Genomic DNA, 12,099 nt, shown 5'->3' on the forward strand with positions numbered 1-12,099 from the left:
TCTAGGCCTTATAGGATTCATGATGATGATTTCTTGGCCTGGGGAAAAATGGTCATACCAATGTTTCGCCAGTACTTGTCTAGCCTTCGAATTGCCATTGGCCTGAGAAGACCCAATCCACTTCCTTAATGCTAGCACATAATCCACTAAAATAGGAAGGGGTAACTGCCATCCCTCCTTAGCTACGGCAAGGGGGTCTCCTAATAGGGTGACCAAACCAGAGTTCAAAGGGGCTAAACCCAACCCCTTGCCGAGGTACCTCTCTGTAGAAGCAAATAGTAAGCATGACATCAGAAGGTCCTACTTCCTTCTTGTGTACCCCTCAAGGGCTCCAAACATGCTTTTGAGGGTTCGGTTGAATCACTCAACTAGAGCATTGGCTTGTGGATGGTCTCACATGAAGAGGGGCCACAGCTTTGGCGTAAAGCGCTATATAAACTTAATAAATACAAATACAAAAACCTCCAATGGTCTCCTTCAGTGGATTTGGTAGGTTCGCTATACAGTAAACCACCTTCCAAATAGATCATATGCTTCTCAGGGGATTCACCCTCCAATAGATATCAGGTATGTCTCCTAAAACCTTCAAGTGATGGACACGTTGACCCTTACTGAACTCATCCCTAAAGGGGCCCCCTTCTGCAAGTAAACTCTGCAGTTCAGGGTGCTCATGGGGATTGCAAATTTATGGCAACCCTTCTTGCTGGTCAGGCTCAAAGATTTGGCCAACCTCAACCTCAGTTGTAGGTATGGCAGGGGGAATAGTCTCCTTCCCTCTTAGGTTTCCCCTTTGGCTTGGAGTAAATCGGAGGCTTGGCTAAGGCAGCTTTGGCTTGAGACCTAGTGCATGACCATTCTGCAGTGTTCCCCACAAAGCCCACATCTTTGAGGTCATTCCCTGACAGACTTTTACCTTGACCATGCCTCTTTACACTGTCAGGTATCCTCTCCAAGCCTCCACAAACAGCTTAAGTGACAAGCATAACTGGGATGTTGAGAGGGGGGGGCAATCTGTCAACTTGGGGGGGCATAAGAGGAACTCTGGCCAGAGGCTCTAAGATTTGCAATGTAATGTTTGACATTATCAGGATGGAAGATTATGCTTCAGCAACTCTAGGTTTCCAGGATCCCAGGGAAAATAAAACTACTACAGATCCAATGCCACTGGGCAAGGAGTCTGAAGAGAGGATTCTCCTGTGAGTATCTCTTCCTCTTCATAAGGAAGTGCTATATTCACAGAATGGACCCACCAAGGTTTTACTCTTACATCTTGGAGTAGCCCTTCACGTGGACACTTGTCCCACAGGTTACACAAGATCCACTGGACCTTTGTATGTAGCAAGGTTTATAGTGGCCACCTTCTTGCGAGGGACGGTGAGTCCCACTACCGTTTCCATGATCATGTGACTTACCCTCCACCCCCTTATTAAACATTTTGTGGGCATTACGGGAAGAAGATTTTTCAGAATGCCACCCTACTTCTCTTTTTGACCCCCCCCACCCCACTCTTCATGCTTACCAGAAGAATGCTTGTCCTTATGGGGCACACTGTGGGATGAGATGACGGCCCAGAACCACTGCCAGACCTTCTGGGGGTGCCTTGAGACCCTTAAAGTCTGGCCAAATCCAGCTGGAATTATCTGCCCTTCTGTTTTTCAATTATGAAAAAACTCCATCTTAGCTTTGTTAAACTCAATGCCCTCAAAGTAGATCGTAGGTAGGGAGGATACCTTGTAGATTACGAATATGTATCTTTCCATCCTTCGAGGAAGAAGACACAGTGGCCTTACAAGAATGGGAAACCCTACTTATACAAACATCAAAAGAAATGATGATTAGGATAATCAACCAAGCAGCACTTGTACATGAAAAAACACTAGAAGAGATCAAATAATTGAAAGAGAAGATAGAAAAATTAAAGCTTCCAGAGTTAATCTTCAAAAATTATCAAATTATAGATGACTATTTGGCAAGATTCACAGAAGAACTAAAAACAAAAAAACAGAAGACTTTTATCAGAGATGAAATAGATTACAAAATAGGAAGAGTGCATACATACCAAAGAAAATATGATACAAGAGGTAACTATAAATCAAAACAACCAAAAATATCGACAGCAACCAATTTGAGCACACTGACACAATCATCAGATACAGAAACCAATAGTGAACCAGAGAAAGAAACTGAAGAGGTACCAAGCATCTCAACTAATATTCAAGGATTCTCTTTTTTAGAACAATTTCACTGGCACAAAACAAGTACAAGAAAGAATTCTCAACAGATGGCCTCAACCAGAATGGGAACAAGACCATTGGCAAACGTAAATACATCAACAAGCTATACAAAAACAAGAGGGGAAAGAGAGGATGATCGAAAAAACAAAGGCGGAAGCCAAATAGGCATGCAAACTCGGTCTCAGAGAAAAGGGAACAAGGGAATATCATTCTAAATTTATCAGGATATCCAATAGATAACACGCTAAAAACAGTATTAAAGAGAGGAATAAATTACAGTCCAACAAATAAAGCTGACTATTTTCACACTCAATTAGATTTGTTCAAATTCTGCAGGAAGCTAAAATTAAAAAAATTCTTTGATGAAACACCAATGAAAGCAAGAGATCCTAATACAACAGAAAAATCACCCCACAGTGGAACTAGTTGAAAGTGCCGTGAATCTAATGAACCTGACTGATGAAAATTATACAACAGAAAAATTAATGGAAGAGCAAAATATAGATCCATTCCAAACAGAAGACACCCATCTCAAACTGAAATCAAAATTTACACCAACGCTAATAGAAAACAATGTTTTAGATATTTTCTACATTTCCACAAGGCTGTCAGCAAAGATTTGAGACAGAATTACTTAGACAACAAAACATTAAAGATACGACACAATCTCTCTCTTAACGAAAAGAGAGCGATTGACGAATTGGCAAGTAACCAACAAATTGTAACCAAGCTGGCGGATAAAGGAGGCAACATTGTGCTTATGAAAAGATGAGATTATGTTGCAGAAGGAAATAAACATCTCAATGACACCAAATGTTACTCCAAATTACAAAACAACCCACTCACGGAATTACAGGCACAATGGCATCAATTGTTAAAAAACTGGGAAGAAACCGGTTTACTATCAGAGGAGGAGTCTGCATATATGGATATCATGCAACCAGTGATGTCCATAATATACTTTCTACCTAAAATACACAAAACATATGACATTTTTCCACCTTGTCGTCCCATCATTAATGGGATAGGATCACTGACTGAGAGGGCCTCACAATGTATAGACCTGCATTTGCAGCCTCTAACAATGGGACTAGCTTTGTATCTAAGGGACACGAAACATGTCATTCAGCAGATGGAATTAATACCCTGGGAAAAAGAGTACCTATTTGTCACCTTAGACGTGGCATCACTATACACCAGTATTCAGATCATCAAAGGAATTGAAACCACTGAATCTTTTCAGAAAACCAGATCCTTTTCATTTCATAACCAAAATAATACGATTTTGGAAGTGTTAATAAATTGGAGTCAAAATACTCGGAAAAAAAAGTTTTGTAATTCTTTCTCACTGAGAGCGCACTGTACAGTACCAAACACAAGAAAATAACTATTTTTGTTTATTGTTACAGTCACAATAAAGGTACATGTCGTGCTGACCACAGTGTCAACAGATAATAAACTTGCACAAAGGAATCGCCCAAAGGAAAAGATAAGCCAACAGAGACTGGAACCATTGTAAGAAAAAAGCTTCTGAAGTAGAAATAGAGGTTTCAGAAGCCCTCCCTTCTTTCTCATCTGTGTTTTCAATGGTAGCAGTTACCATAAAACCATTGCTACTGCTGGCCGCTGCCCCAACATCTACTGTATCAATATACACTGGCACAGCAATGATTCTTGATTGCTGGTGATCCATTAATCTCTGTATCAGATCAGCGTACACTCCAACGGAGGACAACCCCCCTCTCTGAACACAACATTTTAAAGCGATCTACCTTAAGAGCAGTAAGAGTGAAAGTTTCCATTTTATATTATGAACAGGTAACATTTTACAGCCTACTACTTTTAAATCTCAGTGTTCTTTTTAATCAGAATTATACTGCTACTCCAGTGAGCTACACTGGGTACCCAAAACCTTATCCTCACCAACTTGTTAAGATGTATTTCTAGAATCTGACCTGGTGGACAGATTTTAGGAGGCCACCTTAGTTATGGTGAACAGGGAGCTCTGAGAGTTTAGCCAAAACGCAACTGAGCAATGGAGAGCAGTCAAGGCTTAGTCTCAGGAGAGTGTGCGCGTGGGCAGGGGCCCTCAAGGAGTCCGCACAGAATAGCACACAATAATTCAGCTTAAACAGTCAGTTAGGAAATAAAATGTATTCAGGCCTTTATAACACACTGAAAAATGAAATGAGCAGGTGGTATCACAGAACACTCTGTAATGCATAAATGGTATACATTATTCAACGTAATCTTATTTCTGATGCATGTATCTGCTTAGATTCACATGCTATGCATATGCTGAGATCTAGTGGTAGTCGCAGAGTATTACATGATTTGTTTTCGAAACTAGAAAAGGGACCTAGACTGGGCGTGTTAGTAATACAATGCCTAGTGTGACGTCTACTGTAACCATGGTCCTTCACGGGTCGAGGTCCCTCGGATTGTTTTGTTTCTGACACGAGGTTGCATGAAGTGTAGTGTGAGTATAGAGATGAGAAAGCAGACAAGTAGATAGCAAAACATTTATGCACCTACAACTCCAGGAGAGGAGGCAGGGTGGCACCTGCAAGTCTAAGCATACACAAGCAAATACGATTAAAGTGAGTAATGTATGCCTTCTGAGGCTTGCGGATCTGCTTAGATCACATGCTATGCATAATTTAGCGAGCAGTATTGATATAGAGATTTTTATTTCTATTGCGTTCGTACACAAGTGTTTCACTAGTACCTGGAGGAGGTGGGTGGTGGGAAGTTACAGCGGAAAATAGATGTTTTAGCACCGCTTGTCCCAACTGTGAATCTGCTTTAGAGTGTGCGCCCATGCTGAGTAAATGTATGTATGGCGCTCCAAGTAGCTGCCTTGCAAATTGTGTCAAATGGAACATTTGAAATATATGTTCAAGTAGCTCTTGTACTTCTTGTAGAGTGAGCTCTTGGGAGAGTCTTTTTTGATCAGGATTAGGAAAGCTGTATGCACTTGACTATCCATCTGGGGATAGCGTTCCTTGAAATATGATCCCCCTCCTTGCCGGGTGCTATGGAAACAAAGATTTGGTCTGTTTTCCTTAGAGGTTTAGTTTTATTTATGTAGTACCAGACTGCACTCTTTGGATCTAAGTCATGGAGTCTTTCTTCAGCTGAGATTGATAGTTTTTGGGAAAAAGTAGGTAGTTCAATGGATTGCTTAACATAGAACTTAGACATGAATTTAAGTGAGAACCTAGGGTAAAGTCACGACCCTCGCCCAAAACCCCCTCTGGCAAACCCATTCGCCAGGTGGAGTCCCGGACTCGGGCCTCTAGAGCCTGGCATCCTCTTCAAAAGCCCTCATGGGGCCAGTCTTGGCACCGATGGCGCCAGGCTCATACACCATGAAAAACAATGTGCTTGGGAACTACTTTATTGTATTGTCAGCCAACATGGAGGCATCCACATAGCTTGGATCCTAAGAACCAAGCTATGCGGTCTAGTGTTTTGGGTGTGGCAGCCTAGGGACTACTTTACCTGGACTATTTTGTTGGGGCTATTTAAACCACACTCGAGCAAGACAACACGCTTCGCGTTACTTTGCAGCCTGCAACGTGACGCACACCGTGTCCAGCTATTCCCTCGAACCTCAGAGAAGCAGAACCTGCAAGGAGACAAAAGGAACATCTTTAGCAGAAGCATCTTGCCTGCAGTCTTCATCTTTAAACACTCGCAGCTACTGAGAACAGCTTCCTCGAATCTGCACGCCTGCCGGACAGAACGACCTGAAAGAGGAAGATAGAGGCAACATTAAAGAAAGCAGTAGAGACATTTACAAATTACGAACTGCTCAAAAGGCTTACCTGGCTGGTCGCCTCTCGGCTGGCACCACTCCGGACATTCCACTCACGCTGAAGAACACCGCGACCTACAAGGAAGGAAAACACAGGTTAGCAAAGGCAAGACTTTGCAGCGCTGCGCATAGCGCTTACTTACCGCATCATAGCACTCTTAATGCACCATCATTTACCAGCGGGGCTCAAACAAGCCAGTTTGCCGCGCTGAAGCTCCGCATACCTAAGGGAGAAAAAAAGAGACATTTTAAACAAAGAAATGCATGCAGGATAGCAACAAAACTAAAGAACAGCAATAAGACCTACCTGAACAATATCAAATGGGCCGGCGTCAGTGAAGTAACTGGACCGCACTCGCCCATGAAAGACAATGCGCCCCTGCAAAGAAGGCAGGACGGAGAGCACGCCTAATTCTACCACAAGGTGAGGAGAGTGCGCCAGAGGGACTGAAATCATACGGAGGTGGAGGGAGGATACTTACCCCAGTCGGTCAGTCTTCAACACAGTCCTCCTGTATTTTCAGGCAGAACCTTCCCAGCAGACCACATCCGGGCAAAGCTGAGAAGCATACCAGCGAATAACCCGGCTGGGTGGCATCCCTGTGGATACCAGGTGAGCCTAACAGGTGCGTTATAAGAATCACCTTCTCTTTGTGGATGACAATGAAAGGGTCTTGTACTGAGAGTGCCTGTAGTTCACTAACTCGTTTTATAGAGGTGATAGCTACTAGAAAGGCAGTCTTGTAAGTTAAATGTTTTAGGCTGGCTTTGTGCATAGGCTCAAAGGGGGGATCCATGAACTTTGTGAGGACAACGTTAAGGTCTCAGCCTGGTGGAGGATTTGAGATGGGAGGGTATGGTCTCTTTACTCCTTCCATGAATGCCTTGCTAGCCGGTACCTTCCACAATGACACTTTGCTTTGGGATGTAGTGTAAGCAGACAGAGCCGCTAGGTGTACTTTGATGGAATTAAATACTAAATCTGAGTCTAGTAGTTACAGCATGTAGTGAAGAATGTCAGATGGTGAACATTCAATTGGATTTATGTTTTGTGATGTGCACCAAATGACAAATCTTTTCCATTTGTTAAAGTAGCAGTGTCTGGTGTTGGGGTTCTGTGCTTCCTTATGGATATCCATACACCTTTGTGGAAGGTTTAAGTGTCCAAGCTCTATGACTTCAGGAGCCAAGCTGCCCAGTTCATAGTTTGAGGGTATGGATGGAGCGTTGTCCCCTCGTGCTGGGACAGAATGTTGAAGGGGCATGGAGGTTTGATTGGTTTGCACATTGCTAGTTTGAGTATGTATGGAAACCATGGTTATCGTGCCTACATTGGAGCGATTAGGATGAGAGTGACCTGTTCCTGGTACATCTTGTGCACTATCTTGTTGGGGAGTGGTGTTAGTGGAAAAGCGTAGGCAAATTTCCCTGATCAACTCTGGATGCGTAGTCTGGGCATTGTGCGCATAGGTTTATTCCAAACAAATCTAGCTGTGGATGCCCTCATTGGGAGAAGATATTGTTTAAAATAGCCCTGTGAATTTGCCACTTGTGTTCCTCAGGTAGAGGACGTTTGCTTTTGGGATACCCTGGATAGACTTAGAGAGTGCAGCCCCCATGCTTTCTTAGGTAAAACATGGCAGTGGTGCTGTCTCTGAGGACTTGCACTGTTTGACCTACTAGATGTTGCTGAAATGCTTTCAGTGACTTGAGTACTGATTGAGTACTGCTAGGAGTTCTAGAGAGTTTATGTGGTTCTGGGCTGTAGTTTGTGTCCACATGCCATGTGCGGTGTGAGGAAGGTAATGGGCTCCCCACCCTGAGAGTGAGGCGTCTGTTGTCAGAATCGCTTGTACTGGGGGATTGCGAAAGAGATTTCTTTTTAGCAAGTTGTCTTCGGACCACCAGCGTAGAGCTTGCACTAAGGTTAGCTAAACAACCACTAGAGCATCCCACTGAACGCTTGTCTGAGACCATTGTTTTGCTAACCATTCCTGCATTGGGTGCATGTGCAGCCGCATGTGGGGAACCAGGTAGATCATTATCCCTAGCAGGCGAATTGCCTTGTGCATGGTTTTCTGACGACCAGCTAGATAATGAGGTATTTGAAACATGTTTTGCACTCTTTCGTTTGAGGGGAAGACCAACACCGCTTCAGTCTTTATGATAGCTCCCAGAAATGGTTTCACTTGACTGGGGACAAGACTTTTTTCTCGTTGATGGAGAATCCCAATTGGAACAGCAGATTGATTGTTCTTTGGGTGTTGTGTTTGCATATTTGTGGAGTTTACCCTGTTATTAGTGTGAGGAACTCATGGTGGCAACAAGTAAGACAGAAACAAGTGATCACAGTTCAAGGGCGTTTATTTGAACAATGAATGATGTACCTAATCTAACCCTAAATCTAAGATGGGAGCAAGCGTCGCCATCAAATGAAAAATAAGGCAGTCCTAGTTGTGCTGTATCAAAATAAAAGGGCCTATACTAAGAAACCTACTGCCAAACCTCACAACTAATACAAAAGGGGATGTGGGATAGTTCTCCAGAACAAGAAGAAGTGTTCTCAAATAATATGTTAGGGTGCAGAACTTTGGGTCTCCCTTCCCCACGTTTTGGACACGGGTTAAGATGGGAGCTCGGAGTACAGTAAAGTCTAGGGATTCTCCAGCACGACACGACAGCTCCAATGGCAGTTCTCAGGACCGCCGGTGGCCAAGTCTTGTTTCCTTTGAAAGTCTCTTGCCTTCAGGGCCTAACACGTTCAAGTAAGCAAAACACAAGTTCCTTTAACAAATAAATGAAGTTCAGTTTCCAATGTTTGCTGGGTGATGGGTTCACTACTGGTTCCGCCTCTTCTGGGCGCTGACCCTTCTCCACTGTTTACCACAGCTTACGCAGAGGGATGGCTTTACGCCTGGGTCCCCCCTCTTCTGGGCATGGACCCTTCTCTCCTCTCTTTAGCGGGATTCACTCCCTTTGGTTTCTCAATGTCTTTTCAAACAGTTCATAGTGGACATCCCTCCGTCAGTTTCACTCTTGCCAACTTCACATTTACAATTGCTTGCAGGATTCACCTCCCTTTCTTTCACACTGCTTGTAGATAAAAGTTTTTCAATTGTACAGGGATTTTGCTTAAACCTCTGTATGATGACTTAACTATTTCGCTGGCCCTCCTATGGCCTTTTGGTATCTGTAGTTTCAATGCAAAACAAAGGGGAAATCAGAGTCTTTCACACAAGCACCCACGTGGTGCCGGAACACTATGCAGCTGGTCTTGAAGGTTTGATTTGTGTCTTATAGTTTCACCACTGGGTCTCCACCTGTCAGGCTCTGAACCTACTTGAAGCTCCTCAAGGTTCTCCCTTGGTCATGCTCGGACCCCATCTAGGTTCACAATACCTCCCTCTTCCGGGGTGGACCCTGCTCACAAAAGTCACAATTTTAACACAAACAACGGTTGTGGGACGTCTAGTCCCAGAATGCACTTGGCTGATTTTGTGCTCACTTCCTTCGGTCCCCGAAATGGCACCTTGTCATTGGGAAGCTAAAAGGGGATAAGTGTAGGCGGTCAGAGACTCTTTCCTCTGCCCCTCAGAGACCTGGGTTCGCCTGCCTGGCCAAGGGGAGGAGTTTAACTGTTGGTACCTCCAGGCCACGCCAGCTGACCCTGGTCTTGCCTTCTGGGGGGATGGTTTCCTCCTCCACTTTGCAATCTCCTCTCTGGTAGCAGGGCCAGTGTTTGGGAGGCTTTCTCCTCCTCCAGGTCTACTAGGATCTCTACTTCTCACTAGGGCTCTCTCCTGCTCTTCGGTACCTTCCCGCATCCCCAACTCGCTCCGAATGCTGTTCCGGCTGCTGCTTTGATACTCCCAGCTAGAGTTAATTGGAGTCCTCGTGGATTCCAATGGGGGACAAGAAACCTGCGGAAATGAGCAAATGTGTAAGAGGTAAAGACACCTGGAAAACTTGTAATTGTGTAAGAGGTCGAGAAACCTGGGAAATGATTAACTGAGTAAGAGGTGAAGGCACTTGGGGATATGAGTAAGAGGTCAAGACACTCGAACAACGTATAATTGTGCAAGAGTTCGAGAAACCTGAAATGGCCACTGTTCGCAAAAGATCATCTGGGAAAGGTTATAAATATTTTTTTGTTTGTTTTATTTATAATGCGCGCCAGACCCGGGGGTATCAGGGCACAGAAAGAGGGAAGAATACTTTCAGCTTGGTTACAGTGCTGTACAGGTATATACAGTGGTTATACAGGTATGTAGGGGTGTGTATGGGTGCCAGCTCAAAGCAGAACCCTGATTCTGTGCTGCTGAAAGCAGAACACCTGTAAGTTAGCTCCTGCCTAATAAACCAGCTGTGGCCTTATCCACCCACAATTTGTTGTCCGCTTGATATTGTTGGGGCATGGGGGGTGGGCAATGGGACATGGTGGACTGGGTGGCTGAAATTAAGCAATAGATTGTCAGGGGCAGGAAAGGAGAGCAGGTGCAAGTACTCACAATGTCACAAATTGGTTCGGGGAGGGGTGGGGGCTGATTTGGGGAGTTGCAGCTGTGAAATGAATCTTTGCAACATTTCTCAGCAGGGGCTTTTTCTTCGAGCTGCCAAACCGTCTTCAGAAGTACTGTCCATCAGCAGATTCTCCCACATAGCTCAACATAGAATTTAGGACACAAGTCAAGGGAGCACGGGGGTGGACGGCATCTGCCCACTTTTTTTACAAGTGTAGACGCCAACCCCCCGTGGGTTTTTAAGTAGTTTAAAATATGCTGACGCCACTTAAACTGCCCATGGTTCAAACGCAGGTTATGCGGCTTTTAGGCCAAACAGTCACATGCCCACTGGACTATGTCAAAGATCTGCAGCACATCTTATACTTTACGCCAAGCACAGGCATCAGCCTACCTGCACCAGACTTCAAAGGGAATTCCTCCAGAAGTCTGTCCTGGATTGGAGAATGCGCTCAGCAGCAACCGCTGGACAGGGACATCTGGCGGCGACAGCAGGGAATGGTTCTGCCGGTCACTGAACACAGGGTCGGGGATACACAAGGTGGTGGAGGAGCGGACCGGCTTCAAGGAAACTCCTAGGGAAGAAGGAGACATTAGTTTAATTCAAATCACTGGGTTGCTGGGAGCAGCTTGCTTTCAAAGTAATGGATCAAGCTTTGCTTCCGGCTTAGCCCATGGAACTATGATAAAAACACAGCCTGGCTTTCTTTCATACAACCAGGCCTATAACTCCACTTCAGTTTTGTTTTCTGCTTTCTGACTGGCATAATATGCATACATGTCCTTTCTAAAAGCAGGTGATTTTGGTTGTAGAGATCTCTGCTAGCGATGCAAATGGCCGACATTATAAACTAAAAAGCATTTTCACAGTGAGTTTGTAGAGCCTAGACTGGCATCCCAATGCTGCTGCAGCCTGCAGGCATTACGCTACTTGGCACAATCGCAGCTCAAGTGCATTTTAGTGGAACTAGTGGAAATGCGCACGTGCAAATCTTAATATAGGCACAGGTTTTGAGACGGTTGCTGAAACAGCTCAAAATACAATGGATATTTTGATAAAGGCGGATGGGAGTCTGCGCGAAGTTTATAGAGTGTGCAGTGACATTGCTTGGCTCCCCTTCACTGGAACTCCCTACCTCGTTCTATCCGCTCCACTCTTACCTACTCATCCTTCTGCTCCTCTCTAAAAGCTCTTCTCCACTCCCCCCTGACTATCCTTACCTACCACTCTCCCTCCAAACCCCACACTGTCCTTCCCTTCCCTCCTTCCGCTGACCTCAATTCAGACATTGAAACCACCAAGAGGTGTAGGAGGTCATCAGGGGGCTCCCCCCCTTCCCTTCCCTCCTCCCTCTCCCACTGACCTCAAATCAGACATTGAAACCTTCCTTACCTACCTCCTCTCACCGCCCGCCCCCTCTCCCTTCCCCCTTCCCCTCCTTTTAAGTAAATTGTTCTACATACTGCATCACTGGTTTGTTTCACGTTTGTAAATATGCTTCTTTCATTATTGTACCTTGTTGTT

The 12,099-nt window shown here is 44.7% G+C and overlaps 1 protein-coding gene across 2 annotated transcripts in view; it reads right to left on the bottom strand.

The window, feature by feature from the left end:
• Positions 1-12,099, bottom strand: part of C2CD3 (C2 domain containing 3 centriole elongation regulator) — a 594,096-nt gene that overhangs the window by 342,461 nt on the left and 239,536 nt on the right. For both annotated transcript variants that reach the window (XM_069640138.1, XM_069640137.1), the window contains one exon: positions 10,969-11,149. In XM_069640138.1, coding sequence (XP_069496239.1) covers positions 10,969-11,149 — 181 coding nt within the window. The remainder of the gene's footprint in view (positions 1-10,968; positions 11,150-12,099) is intronic.

This window comes from Ambystoma mexicanum, chromosome 7q (genome assembly GCF_040938575.1).
Source record: "Ambystoma mexicanum isolate Mex_15411 chromosome 7q, UKY_AmexF1_1, whole genome shotgun sequence".
NCBI lineage: Eukaryota > Metazoa > Chordata > Amphibia > Caudata > Ambystomatidae > Ambystoma > Ambystoma mexicanum.